The sequence below is a fragment of the Heptranchias perlo genome, chromosome 1, assembly GCF_035084215.1.
Source record: "Heptranchias perlo isolate sHepPer1 chromosome 1, sHepPer1.hap1, whole genome shotgun sequence".
NCBI classification, from domain to species: Eukaryota; Metazoa; Chordata; class Chondrichthyes; order Hexanchiformes; family Hexanchidae; genus Heptranchias; species Heptranchias perlo.
Genome location: NC_090325.1, coordinates 26,718,720 through 26,739,576, shown reverse-complemented (window position 1 = coordinate 26,739,576; position 20,857 = coordinate 26,718,720). Strand labels below are relative to the sequence as shown.

Sequence of the window (20,857 nt, the reverse complement as noted above, 5' to 3'; positions counted from 1 at the left end):
TCCAGCACTACAGCCGGGTGTTGTAGGGGTCTGTAGCATTTGTGCATAGAAAGGTCTCCAAAGAGCTGTTAGATAATCTGTGTTTTTACCAGTGTTGATTAAAGGATAAATGTTGGCCAGGGCACTGGGAGAATTCCCCTGTTCTCCTTTTGAATAGTGCCATGGGAACCTGAGCATTTTCAGCTGAATGGAAGCAACTCCGACAATGCTCCCCAAGTGATGTATTGAAATGTCAGTCTAGATTGTGGTCAAGTCCTTGAGTAAGGCTTGATCCCGTGACCTTCAGACTGACGTGAGTGCTACCACTGAACCAAGATGACACTTGCTGTCTTTTAGTGACCAAAACTGAGGTATAGAATATCTCCCTGTTGAAGTGCTCCAACCATTCTGGTTGTTGAATTGTTTTTTGCTGAAGTTCATTGAAACACTTGGAACGCAATGTTTTAAAAAATCTAAATGCTAAGAGTTTTATCTTGCAACATATTTGATTGTGTATACTATTCATAGAATGATCCAGCACGGAAGGAGGCCATTCGGCACATCGTGCCTGTGCTGGCTCTTTGATAGCTGTCCAATTAGTCCCATTCCCCAGTCTTTTCCCCATAGCCCTGCAAATTTTCCCCTTTAAGTATTTATCCATTTCCCTTTCTAAAGTTGTTATTGAATCTGCTTCCATCACCCTGCATTCCAGATCATCATGACTCGTTGCGTTTTAAAAAAAAATAATTCTCCTCATCTCACCTCTGGTTCTTTTGCCAGTCACCTTAAATCTGTGTCCTCTGGTCACCAACCCTTCTGCCACTGGAAACGGTTTCTCCTTATTTACTTTTACAGAACCCGTTATAATTTTGAACACCTCTATCAAATCCCCTCTTAACCTTCTCTGCTCACCTCAGCTTCTCCAGTTTCTCCACATAACTGAAGTCCCTCATCCCTGGTACCATTCTAGCAAATCTCTTCTGCACCCTCTCTCAAAGCCTTGTCATCCTTCCTGAAGTGTGGTGCCCAGAATGGGACACAATACTCCAGCTGGGGCCGAAGCAGTGATTTTATAAAGGCTTACAATAACTTCCTTGCTTTTGTACTCTGTGCCTCATTGTTCACATCATATTTTGTCTGCTTTCCAAAACATTAGCATTCTTCACCTAGTTTGACTTGTCATCCACTGACAGCATGAGATTCTTTAAGGTCTAACATGATGAAAGTCGATAGTGCAGAAGACTCCCCTTCTGTATCTCTTACCCCATTATCCACAGATTTTTTTGGAACTTCACCTCAGTCAGTATTAGTTCAGATTTATTTTCAGATTTATATGGAGTTTAAGCTGTGGACTGGTGTGGCCCTAAAAACACTGGAGAATATCTAAAGTTTTCACTTTCAACTTTTACAGCAATCAAGGCAAGTTGAGTTTGAGTTTATATATCCGGTGGAGTCAGTATTGTAACTCAGTGAACACAGTTTCCATTTGATTGGGTGTTCATAATCGTGTGCTACAAGGCATTTGGGGATAGGTTGTGTCAATCTGCTGTTAAACAATAACTTCACAATTTCATAATTGATTTAGTCTCATCTGACACTTTTTCCTCAACAGTGGACATTTGGAAGCAATAATGTTCAATGCTGCTTATCATTGCTCGCCCTTGAACAGGAATTTATCAGTGGATTTGATCTGATTAGACGTTCACCAAACTTTCTCATCGGTTCTACTTGGTTCCTTTCAAGTATGAACTTAAATCAGAAGTTGTCCTTGTTTTCTCAGATGTGGGTGTGGCTGGCATGGCGGGCATTTATTGCCTTGAATCGAGTGGCTTGCTAGATTACTTCAGAGGGCAGTTAAGAGTCGACCATGTTGGTGTTGGACTGGAGTCACATATAGGCTGTACATGGATGACAGGTTTTCTTCCCTTTAGTACATTAGTGAACTAGTTGGGTTTTTATGACCGCTTCATGGTCATTTTTAGTGATACCAGCTTTTTTAAAATTCAAATTCTCAAACAGCCGTGGTGGGATTTGACCCCTCATTCTTGGAATGATTAGTTCAGGCCTCTGGATTATTAGACTAGTAATATATTCAACCACTACACTACCGTATGTGTGCATAGTACATCACTTTTAAAAGGTCACCTGTAAGATGCAATTAACAATTTTTTTTGGTGGTACTTTATCATCTCTTTGGCTACTTTTGTAGTCTTCCTATGCAATACACCTTCCCCATCCACGATTACTGATTGGACGCCTTCTATGCCTCTGCCAATATTGCCCTGTGGAATTGAGCCTTTTGTCCCTACAAAACCCAGTTCCTGGGACCATGCATGGTTTACTATGATTTCCATTTTTATTTTTTAAAATTTTGCATTTGACACCCCCAGAATTTTTTTCAACTGCACTCTGGAAATCTAATGGAAGAATATTCAAGCTTTTTGTCATCGTGGGCCAATTGGGTGCATACCAGGAAGATTCACAGGACACAAGAAGTTTAAACTAACATTCCCATTAATCTGCTTATATCTCAAGCTGCTTACACAACAATTTGTAGGTGTTTTGATTCAAGCTTTATTCAGTGAGGCAGCAGTTCTAGGAACAGCCCTTACCAAGCTTCCAGACTCGTGAAATTGTGATGACATTCCCAGCAAGTAATATAAGTGCAAATAGAACTGAGCTGCCTGGAATTTGTGGGTCAAGGTGGGTCCTAGCTTGGACACCTGATTTAATTCAAACTTCAAGTAAAAATTTGCAAGAACAGATTAAATTTACAATGATATTTGAATTTCTAATTTAGAGTCATAGAGTTATACAGCACGGATAGAGGCCCTTCGGCCCATCGTGTCCGCGCCGGCCATCAGCCCTGTCTACTCTAATCCCATATTCCAGCATTTGGTCCGTAGCCTTGTATGCTATGGCATTTCAAGTGCTCATCCAAATGCTTCTTGAATGTTGTGAGGGTTCCTGCCTCCACAACCCTTTCAGACAGTGAGTTCCAGACTCCAACCACCCTCTGGGTAAAAAAGTTCTTTCTCAAATCCCCTCTAAACCTCCCACCTTTTACCTTGAATCTATGTCCCCTTGTTATAGAACCCTCAACGAAGGGAAAGAGCTCCTTAGTATCCATCCTATCTGTGCCCCTCATAATTTTGTACACCTCAATCATGTCCCCCCTCAGCCTCCTCTGCTCCAAGGAAAACAAACCCAATCTTCCCAGTCTCTCTTCATAGCTGAAGCGCTCCAGCCCTGGTAACATCCTGGTGAATCTCCTCTGCACCCTCTCCAAAGCGATCACATCCTTCCTGTAGTGTGGCGACCAGAACTGCACACAGTACTCCAGCTGTGGCTGGAGTACTTTGTTGCATTGTGCTTTTTTTTGGAACCTTTTCACAGTCCCTCAGTTTTCTTTCATGGGAGTTTCATATGAGTTGTTGATTTGATTTTATATTAAGTATGCTAGGACTATTCCCTTTATCTTGAAGAGAAAAAAACGAACAAGGTTTACAATATAGGAACAAGAGTAGGCCATTTAGCCCCTTGAGCCTGTTCTGCCATTCATTGAGATCATGGCTGATCTGTGACCTAACTCCATATACCTGCCTTAGCCCCATATCCCTTAATACCTTTGGTTAACAAAAATCTATCAATCTCAGATTTAAAATTAACAATTGAGCTAGCATCAATGGCCATTTGCGAAGAGTGTTCCAAATTTCTACCACCCTTCACGTGCAGAAGTATTTCCTAACTACACTCCGGAAAGTCCTGGCTCTAATTTTCAGGCTATGTCCCTTAGTCTTAGACTCCCTAACCTGCGGAAATAGTTTCTCTTTGTCTACCCTATCGGTTCCCCTTAATATCTTGAAAACTTCGATCAATTCACCACTTAACCGTCTAAATTCCAGGGAGTACAACCCTAGTTTGTGTAATCTCTCCTCATAATTTAACCCTTGGAATCCAGGTATCATTCTAGTAAATCTACGCTGTAGTCCCTCCAAAGCCAATATATCCTTCCTAAGTCGTGGTGCCCAGAACTGAACACAGTACTCCAGGTGTGCTCTAACCAGGGCTTCGTATAGCTGTAGCATGACTTCTACCTCCTTGTATTTTAGTCCTCTAGGTATAAAGGCCAACATTCCATTAGCCTTGATTATTTTCTGTACCTGTCCATGACATTTTAATGATCTGTGTACATGGACCCCTAAGCCTCTGCCCCTCCACTGTTTCGAGCTTTTCACAATATGGATAGAATGTACTTAATCTATTCCGATTACTTTTCAAATGTAACATAGTGAAGGAAGGGTAGCCACTGTTAATAACCGGTACAGTGTAGTGCCTTTGCATTACCATCTCTCATGGCTAACCTTCCTGTTTGGTTAATTTAGGCACTAATTTAGCACATATATCAGATGGAATTGTGGTTTGTGGCTTGATGTTGCACAAGTGTCGGAGATGAGGCTGCTTCAGCTTGTGACTGGTGTTGATAAGTGGTAACAGTGTAAATGAGCTCAGTTCAAAATGTATTCTGAAGTGGTTCATAGAATCATACAGCACAGAAGGAGGCAGTTTGGCCCATCGTGTCTATGCCAGCTCTTTGAAAGAACTATCCAATTAGTCCCACTCCCCTGCTCTTTCCCCATAGCGCTGCAAATTTCTCCTTTTCAAGTATAAATCCAATTCCCTTTTGAAAGTTAATTATTTGGAGCATTATTTTTTTTCCACCTAAGGAATATCCTGACTGGACATTTGTTTCCGGACACAGCCCTGCAATTACCTGAACTTAATATTGTTGTAGTGACATGATTTTTATTTTTCACATTGCATTTGTTTACCCTGTCTTCAAACAATGCTCCTTTCATTGGCCTACATCGTTTTAGAATGTACCCCTTGGAGATTTGGGCTGTGCTGTACATTATCTCATTTCCCCAGTTTTGTACTTGGCAGTAGGCAGATGTTTACCCCAGTTTGAGCACCAAAAGACCTTTTCAACTTTCCGAAGACACCTGTCTCTATTGCAGATTGCCTGCTAAAATTACTCTTTCACATGAAACGCTGAACCTAAGATTGATTCTTGTTCATAATTGTGAATGAATTAATATGTAAAATTTATTTCATTCCAAGAAATGCTAATGCTGAAAATTGATTTGCAGCCTTATTTACTCAACAATAAGCTAACCTTGTTTAAAAACAAAATGTTGGTGAAAATAATTGAAATGCTCATAGTTTTGTTAGTCGAGCAATGTTGCATACCGGTTGACATTGCATTTCTCTAAATGGCTACGATCTCCAAGGTCTTATTGCATATAAATACGGAAAACGTCTAATTAGGCTACTTTCCAGCAACTGAACCTAGTTTTTCAAAATCCTGTCCTTGTAAAAAAAAATTTAGAGCTATTACACTAAATATATATTAGGGTAGCTAAACTGTTGGAGGAACTTATTCTAAAATGACAGTTTTGGGAACATTGCGAAGATTTTCAGGTCAGGTGGCGACTGGAAATCAAATTAAATTCTATTGGCTTTTATTTGTGGCATTAGTGTCTTTAATAACTAAACTTTTTGTCTGAGATATTAAACTCAATAATTTTATGTTACATATGTTAAGGACACACATTTTTATGTGCATATATAGAGTCCCTATGTAGGTTATCTTTGTAAAGAGAAGTAAATTTTTATAGCACCTTTTTAAATATGCTGTAAATCCTTAAAATGCTAGCATATTGTATGATGAGTCTGTTCAAGTATCAGGTAAGTTTTGTCAAAGTTGCTTAAAACATGAATGTTTTTATTCTGTAATTGCTGTGGGTTGGAGTGACAGTAATCATGAGTGTGCATGCAAAAGAGTGGACTCTGCAGGATGACTACTGCTGCAGGTTAATTGCAATAAGGTTTTCATTGAGTCTTTCATTCCAACTTACTGCAGGACAGTCTGGCCTTAGGGATTTTGTTGCTAAGGCAGTTGACCGTTGCCACCTGTAGAAACTTAAACAAAGAGTGTTTCGGAAATTGTAGAAAATCCTGATAAAAGCAAGCTGTGTAGCAGATATGAGGTTTTAGCAACTAATTGAATAAGGGTGAATGTACATGACGTGAAGTTTTTGTTTGAATTTGAAGTGTTGAAAGGCTTTGACCTTTGAACTAGTTATGGTGAAAGATGATTTAGGATCTTCTGCTTTGGAAGCACTGCTTGATGGCAAACCTTGTCGGTGAGTGAAAAGTTTAAAGGGGTACAATCTCATTTTCAAGCTTTTATATTACCAACGTTATGTGAATTGTACTAAGGTTTAATCCTGTCATTTGCATTTGCAGCTATGACAAAAGTGCATGGTACTTTCCAATTTACCTTCTGCTCTTTTTCTTTGTAGTGGCCTTTCTACAACAAAGCATGATTGGGAACGTGACCATCTAATGAAACTGATGTCTAATAAAATATAGAATTAATTTGTTCCAACATTTTTAATATGTGTTCATTTTAGAGTGCGCGCGCTCTGGGCGAAGTGGTGGTAAAACAAATCCACAAAAGCAAATCCCAATGAAAGTGGATGCAGTTAAATTTAGCATTGTGTGTGTGGTATTGAATCGAAAGTGGTGGCAAAAAGATGCTAGGCTTTTCTGACCTTTCTGCCTTCCCAGACAGAATTTCACAATAACATTATTCATGGAGACATTGCTTAATTAAACAGTTTTTAATTTGTGAGTAGATCTCTTGGATGAGTAGGCATTCTTTGTGGGCAATGGATGTGTCTGGTCAGAGGTGTAGGAACTTGAAATAGATGCTTACGTGAGATTTGCAAAATTATTTTTATTGGAGACATTTGTGTAGGAATGCGCACATGATGCCATCAGGATGGAGCTAATGATCAAGGAGGATCCTAGACAATGAAGTAAATGGTCTTCACTTAACTGGTACAGGATGTGCAATTGTTCTAGAAATAGGCTTGCAAGTTAAAACTTGATGAGATAGCATCACTGGATGATGTAATTTTATCAGATGTTCCCCTCCTGTGGTTAGAGCTGCATTGGCCATGTCTATTAAAACCAGTTTCAAACAAATATAGTTAGAATAAAAAAAACACTTGTGTTGGCCGAGTGTGCATCATTGGATGGTAAGCAGATATGTCAATGATGTGAGGCAAGTGCAAGCACTGCTAAGATGGGAACACTTAATATTCAGTGCTATTATCTGTGTCAAATTTAAAAGCGTTTTTATTACTTATATTGCCTCCTATGGACACCGACAATTTTACGTCGAGTCTCCTAACTGGAACAGCTTGGACATATGTTCTCTGGCATGGCTCAATACACATCTGGATATTGCAGTTTTGTAGCAACTTGGGCGCAAATCCAGAGGTGCTGCTGTGAGGAAAGGCCTATCTTGTATGATCAGTTGGTTTGAATTTCTTTTCAGTTTGAACAGTCTAAAGTAGCATCCAGGCTTCTTTCAAATGTTGATCTGTGACGTGCAGCCACTCTAGCAACCTGCATCATCAGAGCAGCTCGGTTGAGTTCTCTGATGCAAGAGGAAACCTGAAATGGGCCACTGTGGGAGGGAAAATGAGTAATGTCTTCAGTTTAAAAAAATATGGGCGGTTAAGCACTTTAGTGGAGTACTTTGTTTTGCATTACTCTATTTTAAAATGTCTTCCAACACCAGGTTATAGTCCAACAGCTTTATTTAAAATCACAAGCTTTCGGAGGCTTCCTCCTTCGTCAGGTGACTAAGGAGGAAGCCTCCGAAAGCTTGTGATTTTAAATAAAGCTGTTGGACTATAACCTGGTGTTGGAAGACTCCTTACATTTGTCCACCCCAGTCCATCACCGGCATCTCCACATCATGGCTATTTTAAAATGACATCTCTCGAGTCTTTTCCAATGGGTGAGAAGACCTGCTGCTGGTGTCCTGTAGTTTGACCAGCTGCCAGGAGTCCCTAACTCTTTGACTGAGACTGGGGACTCAAGTGGGTAACATTCAGTTTCAACTGTTTTATGTAAACTTTAACAAGATTGTCGCACAACACAGAATTGCTTGAAGAAAATGAGGCCACAAAGCTGCCACAGATGCAGATTTACTTGGAAGGCCTCTGTGGCTCAAATCTATTGATCTGAATTCCCATTTAGTTTTTTAGTTTAGGTTTTAATGGTAGGACGGATGTCCATGGGTAGTACTAGACAAAGGAAAGTACCAGAACGTTTGTGGGGACAGGGGTTAGCCTGTCTTTTTAGCAAAGTTTAAATCATTTCCCATCTCCAATTTTTTATTGTTTTTTGTAAATGTTATCATGAATGAATTTTGCAACAAAACCTTTATTTCTTTTTTCTTGCATTTGTAATTTTTGATAGATAATTGAATGTACTGAAGGATATGTTGGCTCGTAAGCACTGCAGCTGCCATGGAGGCCTATGAATAAGACCAGGGATGCAGCACGGCAACCAGGGAATGCATGGGGAATATTGAAACAGCACATAAAGAACCTCCAATGCTAGTCAGCGTGAGCAGTGGAAAAGGGACAACTACCATGGTAACGCTAATCACAGAAAAGCTGCAGAACCAGAGCCTGGAGGATATCACATGCAAGGCCTACAGCATTAATCTGGTAAGAGTTTCACAAACTTTCTTGGTAAACTTGTATGGGTAGACTTAATTCTTATAACTTAGTGACTTCTATGCTAGTCCCAGTTACTGCTTCTTCATGCTACATTTTAATATGTTTCTATTAATGTTAAATTTAGGCATAATTATCATAGAAATCATAGAAAATGTACGCCACAGAAGGAGGCCATTCGGCTCATCGCGACCGCACCAGCCGAAAATGAGCCACCCAGCCTTATCCCACTTTCCAGCACTTGGTCTGTAGCCGTGTAGGTTACGACACTCCAGGTGCACATCCAGTTACTTTTTAAATGAGCTGAGGATTTCTGCCCCTAGCACCCTTTCAGGCATTGAGTTCCAGACCCCCACCATCCTCTGGGTGAAAACATTTCTCTCTAATCCTTCTATCAATTACTTTAAATCTATGCCCCCAGTTATTGACCTCTCTGCTAAGGGAAATAGGTTCTTCCTATCCACTCTATCTAGGCCCCTCATAATTTTGTACACCTCAATTAAATCACCCCTCAGCCTCCTCTGTTCCAAGGAAAACAACCTTAGCCTATCCCATCTTTCCTCACAGCTAAAATTCTCCAGTCCTGGCAACATTCTCGTAAATCTCCTTCGTACACTCTCTAGTGCAATCACATCTTTCCTGTAATGTGGTGACGACCAGAACTGTATGCAGTACACAAAGTTGCTGCAGTGCATCCTGTGGATGGTGCACACTGCAGCCACAGTGCGCCGGTGGTGAAGGGAGTGAATGTTTAGGGTGGTGGATGGGGTGCCCATCAAGCGGGCTGCTTTATCTTGGATGGTGTCGAGCTTCTTGAGTGTTGTTGGAGCTGCACTCATCCAGGCAAGTGGAGAGTATTCCATCACACTCCTGACTTGTGCCTTGTAGATGGTGGAAAGGCTTTGGGGAGTCAGGAGGTGAGTCACTCGCAGCAGAATACCCAGCCTGTGACCTGCTCTCGTAGCCACAGTATTTATATGGCTGGTCCAGTTAAGTTTCTGGTCAATGGTGACCCCCAGGATGTTGATGGTGGGGGATTCGGCGATGGTAATGCCGTTGAATGTCATGGGGAGGTGGTTAGACTCTCTCTTGTTGGCGATGGTCATTGCCTGGCACTTGTCTGGCGCGAATGTTACTTGCCACTTATGAGCCCAAGCCTGGATGTTGTCCAGGTCTTGCTGCATGCAGGCTCGGACTGCTTCATTATCTGAGGGGTTGCGAATGGAACTGAACGCTGTGCAGTCATCAGCGAACATCCCCATTTCTGACCTTATGATGGAGCGAAGGTCATTGATGAAGCAGCTGAAGATGGTTGGGCCAAGGACACTGCCCTGAGGAACTCCTGCAGCAATGTCCTGGGGCTGAGATGACTGGCCTCCAACAACTACTACCACCTTCCTTTGTGCCAGGTATGACTCCAGCCACTGGAGAGTTTTCCCCCTGATTCCCATTGACTTCAATTTTACTAGGGCTCCTTGGTGCCACACTCGGTCAAATGCTGCCTTGATGTCAAGGGCAGTCACTCTCACCTCACCGGTTGTGGAGGCAGGAACCCTCAACATTCAAGAAGCATTTGGATGAGCACTTGAAATGCCATAGCATACAAGGCTACGGACCAAATGCTGGAATATGGGATTAGAGTAGACAGGGCTGATGGCCGGCGCGGACACGATGGGCCGAAGGGCCTCTATCCGTGCTGTATGACTCTATGACTCTATGACAAGCTGTGGCCTAACCAATGTTTTATATAGTTCCAGCATAACCTCCCTGCTCTTATATTCCATGCTTCAGCTAATAAAGGAAAGTATCCACTTTATCTACCTGTCCTGCTACCTTCAGGGATCTGTCGACATTCACTGCAAGGTCCCTTTGTTCCTCTACATCCCTGTGTCCTCCCCTTTATTGTGTACTCCCTTACCTTGTTTGCCCTCCCCAAATGCATTACCACACTTCTCCAGATTGAATTCCATTTGCCACTTTTCTGCCCACCTCACCAGTCCATTGATATCTTCCTGTAGCCTACAGATTTCCTCCTCACTATCAACCACACGGCCAATTTTTGTATCATCTGCAAACTTCTTAATTGTGCCCCCTACCTTTAAGTCCAATTCATTAATATATGCCACAAAAAGCAATAGACCTAGTACTGAGCCCTGCAGAACCCCACTGGAAGCATCCTTCCAGTCACAAAAACAGCCGTCGACCATTACCCTTTGCTTCCTGCCATTGAGCCAATTTTGGATCCAACTTGCCACTTTCCCGTCGATCCCATGGGCTTGTACTTTTTTGACCAGTCTGCCATGTGGGACCTTATCAAAAGTCTTGCTACAATCCATGTAGACTACTTCTACCCTTCTTGTTACCTCCTCAAAAAATTCAACTAAGTTATTCAGACATGATCTTCCTTTAACAAATCCATGCTGACGGTCCTTGATTACTCCGTGCCTTTCTAAGTGATGGTTTATCCAGTCCCTCAGAATTGATTCCAATAATTTGCCCACCACTGATGTTAGACTGACTGGCCTGTAATTACTCGGTCTATCCCTCGCTCCCTTTTCAAACAAAGGTTATGATGAAAGCAAATAGTGCAACTCCCTTTGTGTCAAAAGTTAAATTACTACAGATCACCAACTGTGCCATATCATTGCATCCATCACTGAGTTTCACTCTTCAATGTCCAGTGGGTGAGTTTCCACATTGTAAGGCCAATCTTGCCAGTTTTATCACCTTTCCCCCTAAGGAGGGGCACTCCAATGCTGCAGAGTGCTCTACCTAATGGTCTGATTAGTGAGGGATAGGAGTTTGAGTGTCACTTAAGGCTAGGATTCTCACCCATTGAAAATAATCTTGGGAATGTATTTTTGTCTGTTCTGCTTTCCCAATTTTTTAAAATTTCTTATCAACTTCCACAGTTAGGCTGGTTTAAAAAAAAACTGCAAGACCTTGTAGTAATGCTCTGCTCCCTTCTGCAGCTACTTTTCTGTTGTTCAGGACTTCCCGTACATATCATCTCAATTTTATCCTTCCGTGCAGTGTCTTTCAAGCTGGGACTCACTCCATCACCTTCTGGGGATACTTCAGCCATGCAGTATGCATGCCTTGTACATTATAATCTTTTTCCCATCTTCTCGTGTCTCAAAATGCCACGCATCATTCCAGAAGGCAGGCAGTCTGCTCTCTGCTTCTGCCAGTACCAAGAGGGTTGATTCATTTTATCTCCCACCTGAGTAGAAATGCATAGCCTCTGCTTAGGCTGAGATAAGCTTACCGTCTGAGAAATCGAGGGCACGACACTTCAGCATGCTTGTGACTGTTAATTAGATTTTGCGTTTATGGGGAATTGTAACTTTTAATCACGTAAAATGTTTATCAGAAACGAACACTGCAAACTGGGAGGGGTATGCTAATGACATTCTCGTGTGCTTCGTACATTGATAATGATGGACGATCACGAGTCTCTGTGATCATTGGCTTTACTTATTTGCCTATGAAGGACTAATGTTACACCTCGAATATTGGCTTTATAATGTTGGCAAAGGTCTGTTAAGTGTTGTGAACTTCTGCTTTCTTTACACGTGTAGTGCAGTTCTGGTTATCCAACGTAGGTTAAACCTTCAAAGTTTAAGCACATATTCCTGAGTAAGATATTAAGTAAATGTAGCTAAATAAACTATCTTGTACCAAGGGAAACAGACACCATCTTTCAAGGCCTGGATTTGTTTTAAAAATTATAAACTACATGGAATTTGTCAGCAAGTCAGTCATTTTGTTCTAATATGTACTGTCACAGTGCATGTTAAGGAAGCTGCTATTCTCTCTCAAATGTTTTTAAACTGATACTTTTTATTCCTGCAACACAGTTTTCCTTGCACTGTTTTCATTACCACTTGTAAAGAAAGAAGTTGCATTATTACATAACTCCTTATCACGTCCTTACGTTAGTATTTTACTAACAATTAATTACTTCTGAATTGTAGTGATTTTTATGCAAGCAAACGTGGCAGACAATTTGTACATGGCCAGATCCCACAAAGAAATAAATGAAACGAATGATCAGTTAATCTGTTTTGGTGTTAATTGAAGGAACAATGCTGACCAAGACACTGCTTGTTTTCCAACAGTGCTATGAGATCTTTAACATTCATGTAGACAGACAGATGAGGCCTTGATTTAACATCTTATCTGAAAAATGGCATCGCTGACATTTGTAATATAAATCCTGGTCATTGTGATCTCCTGGACTAGTTTTGTTTGCCTAAAGATGTCAGAAGAATTTTCCAATTTTTTTTCCCCCTAACAGGCCTGGGTTTTTACGTGGTTTTTCGCCCCTCCCAGAAGATTACAAGACTCCGAGTGGGTAGGGAGTGTCTTTGTCGTGAAGCATAGGGCATCACAACTATATGGGACAGGCTAGGTGGAGCAGTGGGTCTTCTCCTGTCTGGCATTTTTGTATGTTTGTATGCAACAACAACTTGCGCCTTTAATGTAGCAAAACGTCCCAAGACACTTCACAGGAGCATTATCAAACAAAATTTGACACCAAGCCACATGAGATATTGGAACAGGTGACCAAAAGCTTGGTCAAAGAAGTATGCATGTTAAGCGGGGCAATATAAGTCAATTTAAAGTACTATTGGGCCAGAGCTGACCCTGCAGCAATGATCAATTTCAGGATGAAGTAATGAGGCCTAATTAAAGACATGCCATTGCATACTGAATCATTTGATAACCATGTTGGGAAACAGTTAGTTCTGCAAAGGAAACATCTGGGCATACATCCTTTTTAATTGGTACGACTGATACAGAAACAAAGGCAGACTTATAATTAAAGGTTTCACTTGGTAGATTAGCAGTTATATTGAATGAAATTATCGATAAGGTAAAAAAAGTAAGGGAGTTATACTCATTAGCTCAACAGAAAAAGAGCTGGTTAAGTAAGGAAAACCAAAGTTATTTATAAGCAGTAAGTCAATTAAATATGAGTTGTACTTTAATTTTTATTTAATGATGTAATGGAGAGTTGTGTGGATTGTTACGTAGAGGGTCTTTGAGAAATGTATAAAAATTGGTTGTTTGTAATGAGTGTTTGGACTCAAAGGCCCAAAATACTGAGCTAGAACTGTAGCTCAGAATGCCCAGTCAACCATAATTAAGTGTGGTTGTAAGTGCTATCTTTTAAGTACTATTACTTTGCATAATAAATCTGACACCTGATTTTCAATGTTTAAGAACCGTATTGATTTGAGAAGTAAATTATGAATAAGAACCCCTCCATTAACAGTTGGCCCCTATCTCTTCCTCATTTACATGCTGTCCCTTGGTGACATGATCCGCAGATGTGATCACCGTCTGCATGTATGCTTACAACACCCAACTCTACCTCTCCACCATCTCTCTTGATCCCTCCACTACCTCTGTGTTATCAGATTGCTTGTCCAACATCTAGTTTTTCAAGGCTGAGATAGATAGATAGAATTTTGGACTCTAGGGGAATCAAGGGCTATGGGGATTGGTTGGGAAAGTGGAGTTGAGGCCAAAGATCAGCTACGATCTTATTGAATGACGGAGCAGGCTCGATGGGCCTTATGGTCTACTCCTGCTCCTATTTCTTACGTTCTTAGTCTTGTATGAGCCGCTATTTCCTCCAGCAGTGCATTTGGAATACTGAAGCCTACTATGTTCGGTCCCTGCCACAAACTCCGTACCCTTATCACAGATTGCATCCTTCTATCTCTGGTTGAACCAGACTGTTTGTCCTATTTGACCCTGAGGTGAGTTTCCAATTCTCATAGCCTCTATCACAAGGATGGCCTACTTCCACCTGCTACCATCACTTGCCTATGGTTCAGCCCATCTACTACTGAAGCCCTCATCCGTTCCTTTGTCCCCATCAGATGTGACTATTCCAATGTTCGCCTGGCTGGCCCCTCATCCGCCATGTTTCATAAACTTAAGCTTATCCAAAACTCTGCTGCCCATAGCCTATATTTTACCTAGTCACTCCATCCTCGCTAACTTTTATTGGCTCACGATCCCCCAATGCCTCAAATTTAAAACTCTTCTAGTTTTGAAATCCCCTTATGGTCTTGCCTTTCCCTATCTCTGTTACCTCATCCAGCCCTACAAACCCAGCCATCTATTCCCTGAGCATCCCATTCCTCTTATTCTGGCCTTTTGTGCACCTGCCCCTTCATCCCAGTATTGGCAGCCATGCCTTTAGCCTAGCAAGCCCCACACTCTGGAATTTCCTAAACCCCTTCACCTCTCCACCTACCTCCCCTTCTTTAAGACCCTCCTTAAAACCCACCTCTGCCCAAGCTTTTGGTCACTCTTAATATCATCTTGGCTCGATTTCATATTTTTTTCTTATTCCTCCATGAAATCCCTTAGGACATTTTTCTTTGTTTAAGGCACCATATAAATGCAAGTTATTACAGTCAGGTCTTCCATAATACAATGAAACTCCATTATAGGAAAACCATGTTAACTCAAGAAAAATCTTAATACATTCTCTTAAATGAGCTTCATTGTTCTATATCTGAAGGAGTTGAAAAACAGCCTTGTGTTATGCAAGGTTTCAGGAGCATGTAGTTGTGATTGTCTTTCCACCATGTCCTTAAAAAAAAACCTGATAAATTTTGCATGCAATGCTAAAATTAATGAGGTGTGGTTTGTGTAGGAGGTGCAACTATAGAAACTCAGCACAATAAGATTTATTGGATTAAAGACGAGTCAAATTGCGGTTGTTTTTGTGTTCTTGTATCATTGAGTTACATCGAAAGTACAGCACAGAAACAGGCCATTCAGCCCAACTGGTCTATACCGGCGTTTATGCTCCACACGAGCCTCCTCCCTCCCTACTTCATCTGACCCTATCAGGATATCCTTCTATTCTTTTTCTCGCATGTGCTTATCTAGCTTCCCCTTAAATGCATCTGTGCTATTTGCCTCAACTACTCCTTGTGGTAGCGAGTTCCACATTCTTACCACTCTTTGGGTAAAGGAGTATCTCCTTAATTCCCTATTGGATTTATTAGCGACTATTATATTCTTGACCTAGTTTTGGACTCCCCCCATCCCCCCAACAAGTGGAAACATTTTCTCTACGTCTACCCTAACAAAGCCTATCATTATCTTAAAGACCTCTTTCAGGTTGCCCCTCAGCCTTCCCTTTTTTTAAAAAAGAGAAAAGAGTCTCAGTTTTTTCATCCTTTCCTGATAACGATATCCTCTCAGTTCTGGTATCATCCTTTTGGATCTTTTTTGCACCTTCTCCAATGCCTCTATATTCTTTATATAATATGGAGACCAAAACTCTGCACAATACTCCCAAGTGTGTTCTAACCAAGGTTCTATGCAAGTTTAACATAACTTCAAAAGCAAAATACTGTGGATGCTGGAAATCTGAAATAAAAACAGAAAATGCTGGAAAAGCTCAGCAAGTGAGGCAGCATCTGAAGAGAAAGAAACAGTTAAAGTTTCAGGTCGAAGACCTTTTGTCAGAATTGGAAGATGTTTGAGTTCAAGTTTTTAAGCAAGTACAGAGCTAGGGAAAGGGGGGATAGGGTGGAGGGCAAGAGTGATTAAATGACAAAAGGGATGATGGTTCAAGGCAAGGAGGGAGGGTGGTAATGGGACAAGTTAAGAAACAAAAGATCAGTCGAGAGTAGCTGTAAATGGCAACGTGGTTTTGGACAGACCTGTTACACAATCCTTTGCAAAAAATTATTGTGTTGAGAACACTTTTAGGTTTTCCAATTTGTTTGGATTATTTAACTAAAGTCAGCTCATACTTCCTACATATTTATTTGTTCACTGGCTGTGGATGATGCTAGCAAGGCTGCATTTATTGCCCATCCCTTGTCCTGAGAAAGTGGTGTTGGTGAACCTTCTCCTTGATCTGCTGCTGTCCTTGTGGTAATGGTGCTCCCACAATGGTGTTAGGTAGTGAATCCTAAAGTACAGATGTGGCGCAAATCAAAGAATAGTGATACATGTGCAAGTCAGAGAGGAGCTGCTGTTGAAGTAACCTTGGTGAGATCCTGTAGATTTTGCATATTGCAGCTACAGTGCAAGGTGATAGTGGGGGTGGATATTGAGTTGAGTAGCATGGTGGGGCGGGGGGCCATCGTGGAGCATCAACTCACCTGCTCGTTGTTGAGTTTGGGTTGCAGCAGAACCACTTGGCTCCAGACCTCAGTATAGCTTAATCTAGGCATGGAGCAGCTTGGCTAGGGGAGCGGCTAGATGCTGTCATCTAGTGATGGGGAATTTGAAAGTGCTTATTTCTCTTGGTCCTTTTTAAGACCATTAAGCTGCCATGATTTTTGCTTTAAGCCATATTTGGAGCCATGGACTTTGGAAAAGACACTGAACCAGATCAGTGTGTCATGTGGTCTTCTGTCATGTTGTAGTTTTATGTTACAACATGGATGCTCTGCATTCACTTGGTATGTTTAGCAATACAACCACGTTTGTGCCTTGTGGCAGGAGCCAAGACCCATAAAAATTGAGTCTACATTGCTGTTGGGCCTGAGGAGAGCGCCACCCTTATCTTGAGTGCTAATAACTGTGAGCAGCCGATGTGTTGGCAATTGACAGCTTGCACGTAGTGTAAAAGCACCTACAAATCACCTGCTTTTTCCTGACTTCAAATTGCATTAATGCATTTAGCAATGTAGAGAGATTACATCCGATCTTTTTCTTCTATTTCTCTACCTCCCCTCACCCTTAGGTTTGTTCTGAGGCCAAGCATTGGGGGTGGGGCGGGGGTGGGCATTTTTGTTTAAAATTGCAACAAAGTATACCGTGATGAGTTTTTAAAAAATCCTACCAGTGTGGTATCTCAGTCCACTGCCATGCAACTAGGAATACCCATGGGGCCAGGAGCATAACTGCAGTATGTGTATGCAGCTGTGTACACCCCATTAAAAAAATCTATTAATTATAAAATACATATAACTAATCTGATCAGTTTACACATGTATCTCAACTCACTTGTCATTCATAATATTTTTAGATTAATGTCATAAATGTAATAGCCATCTCTCTTCCTGTTTAAAATCCTGTAAACTTGTTACCTCGCTACACAGACCATCTTAAACAAGGAAAATTTAATTTGAGAGCAAGAAAGAACTACCATTTTTAGGCATTTGCAAGCAAACGTGATCTGATTGGAATGAGAAGGGATAAGCCAAATTTGAAAGGATTTTATTGCAGACACACGACGGGAAACTCAGTTATTCCACTGGTAGCCACAGGGTATGATTTTTTTTTTGTGAAATGATACACTCTTCTGTAGAGTTCGAAGGATTACTTTTCCGGTGAAATTAGGAGGTTGGTGCTTACCATATTCTGCAGTGTTAATTCGAGTGACTGCATCATTTCTACGTGGTCACTTGCTGTAGGTTTGCAATGAGCAGTGGTAATTCAAGTGTGAACTGAATGGAAGTTTAGAAGCCTGGTATTGAGGTTTTGATAGCCACACTGAGTCGCTGCCACACAAACACTCTCTTTACTAAAGCGGACAGATAACATTTTGTTGGCTTGCAGAAATTGAAGGTAGTTGGTGAAGATGTAGCACTAGTGTAAGGTTTGCTTTCTTTTTATAAAATTAACTGCAGTGCTCAACTGCAGATAGCCATCGTAATGTGGGAATGGAGACAAATTCTGTTTACTTTTTAAATATTTTCTTAATTTTGGAATTTACCCAAAACATTTTTGACAGGGGTTCATTGATTTGATGGTGTCAAAGTAGACTTGGCCAAAGCCATTAAAATTCTAAGATGTTGAATTTGGGCAGAGGAAATGCTCACTTGCTTGTTCAATGGAATAAACTGTGGGTTTCAAGAGTTTTGATTGAAAAAGAAAACGTTTCCTTATATATGCAGAGAGCAGCCAAAATGACAATTGTGCAGTGTTATTTCTGTATTTGCTTTATAAGTTGCAATGTAGAATAGTTAGTTTATTGAGATTCCTTAGCCTACAGCCCATTTTACAAGGACTTCAAGTTAGACTTTTTAGATTGAGAATTTTCCATTCTCTGCAGTTGACCTAAAAGGACCTGAATCTAATGGTCACTGTTTCTTCCTTGTGTGAGGAACACACTCTTTATAAACTATTATTTTTCACATATCACATGATCCAAAGTTGACAAGGTTGGACTCCTCCACTGCTGCTCTGAAGCTGGCAGCTAGAATTTTTAGGTAGAGGAAAGGGCCATAAGGCCTAAAAGCCTATCTCCATTGCCTTTTAGCTCCAACTACCTGCTATCCCTCAATCCCTTTTCATTCAACAATGCATCTAATTGCTTATTGAATTCACTTGTATTGTCTGCTTTAATAATGAGATACACATGAATGATCTATGAATGACTCTCCGTTGTACCTTCTATGCTGGATGGAGAGTGTTTGCCCTCGGCATGCTCTTACCCTGAAGTGATATGGCTGAGATTGTGAACTCGGTCCTGTTAAGGATTTTGGTGCTGAAATGGGCTGTGCCACATAAACCTAAGCTTCTTAACAAACTTGCCTAGCTTTTGAAGTTTTATTCCAGTTGTATCGTTTTCTGAAGTGGATTAGGCATTATTTAATTTGGATGACTTTAGTAGTCAACACCCAAAATGTTTGAAATCTTGTAGCACATTCTTGCTCAAACTGAACTGTAAAGATAAGATAACTAGTGTATTCCCTCCTTATCCATTTCCAGCAGAGTAAAACTGCACACTGTGATCTCGAAGGTGACTGGTATTCCTCAACATTATGAAGTTTACCTAACCTTTCCAACACTGCATGCTTGGACAGGATTATGGAGACATAGTTTCCATTTGTTTCTCAAGTGTTCCTGCAGTCTCACTGGCTCGATTATAATTTTTTAATAATCAAGCCCATCAGTTGAGAAGGAGCATTGAGTTCTTCTGCACAAAAAATGGCAGCTTCTACTTTGAAAACATATCTCCTTATAGCAAACACAGAAACCTGTGTTGGAAGCATTTTATTGATGCTGGAAATTTCAAAAATTAGATCAAGAATAACTGGTGAGGTGACCATAGCTCTGCTGTGGGCTTTCAGTATAATGTTAAAACTCTTAGTAAAGTTTGTAGAAAGCTCGTGCAGTGACTATGACTGCTTTGATAATAGGTCACCTCCTGCCTGCTGCTTTTTACTGAGAGGCTGATTTTAAGAGTTTCTCCTTTTTTAAAAGTAGAATTGATATGTGGCTAAATATTTTTCTGTCCAGGAGATATTAGAGCTGGCTTTTTTTTTCCTAAACAACTGGCCTTACTGAGCTTTTATGGTGATCTGTAAGGCTTTTAGGGCTAGAATTTCTGCCTGTTGGCTGTGAAATGGGCAGAAAATCCAGCCCTTCACGTCCTAACTCTTAAAGCAGCAATCTGTCATAACCAATGTTCTTGTGCTGATGAGGCAAGGTAGCAAAAAAGAAACTGACCGTTAGCAAATAGAGCTGAACAGTGCTTTGTTCATTACATCTGCTTCAAGTTTGTTTTACACAGTGGAGTTTCAGCAGTAGCTCTGTAGGCATTGAGGAAACTGGCAGGAAATCAAATGTTTAATTACTTAACCAACACATACCTGCTCAGCTAGTGGGGCACATTTTTTTTTAAAGTGTAAAGTAGAAAAGATTATCCATGTGACAATGGATCAATTTGTGCAGTCTCTGATGTCCCAATACTAACTGGTGGCTCTTCCTGCGCTTGAAGAAGATTCTTATGTAGTTAGGTTTTCATTTTCTTCTGGCCTGCATTATTTGCTATAGTGTTGTGAATTCTAACCTTAAATGTTGCAAATGCTTAGTGAGATTTTAACTGGATTTCATAACTGTGCTAGTGCCCAGACCTGTCCAGTTCTTTCCTCACATTTGGAAATAAGTGACTTAAACCTTAAAATAAAGACCCACTTTCAGATTTTCATCAAATTTGTCAAGCAATTCTTTCTAGGTTCTTGTCTAAAATGGATACAACAACCATAAGCTCAGCAGATTGAGCGTTGAAGCATTCTGCACTTGTCACTGCCATAACTAAATATTGGATTCTTCAAAATTCAGAGTCCTCCCGTCTTCAGATCCTCAGTTCCTTCCTTTTTACTTTATATAAAGTGGTGCCCGGGGAGTAGTGCTTTAATGGAGATCTATGACATATGTGTTCCACAGTCACCCATTGTTTTTCCTGCTGCTATTTCTCATCGAGCCTGGAGATCTGTGAATCTCATTTCTAAAAGGAGAGAATCTGGCTCTGCGGTTTTAATTTTAACTGGAGA

The 20,857-nt window shown here is 40.8% G+C and overlaps 1 protein-coding gene across 4 annotated transcripts in view; it reads left to right on the top strand.

Annotated features, from left to right (window-relative positions):
- LOC137320790 (protein FAM53A-like) overlaps nt 1-20,857 on the top strand; it is a 118,133-nt gene that overhangs the window by 16,635 nt on the left and 80,641 nt on the right. For all 4 annotated transcript variants that reach the window (XM_067982631.1, XM_067982653.1, XM_067982646.1 and 1 more), the window contains exon 2: nt 8,320-8,573. In XM_067982631.1, the coding sequence (XP_067838732.1) occupies nt 8,421-8,573 (153 nt within the window). In that variant the 5' untranslated portion in view covers nt 8,320-8,420. The remainder of the gene's footprint in view (nt 1-8,319; nt 8,574-20,857) is intronic.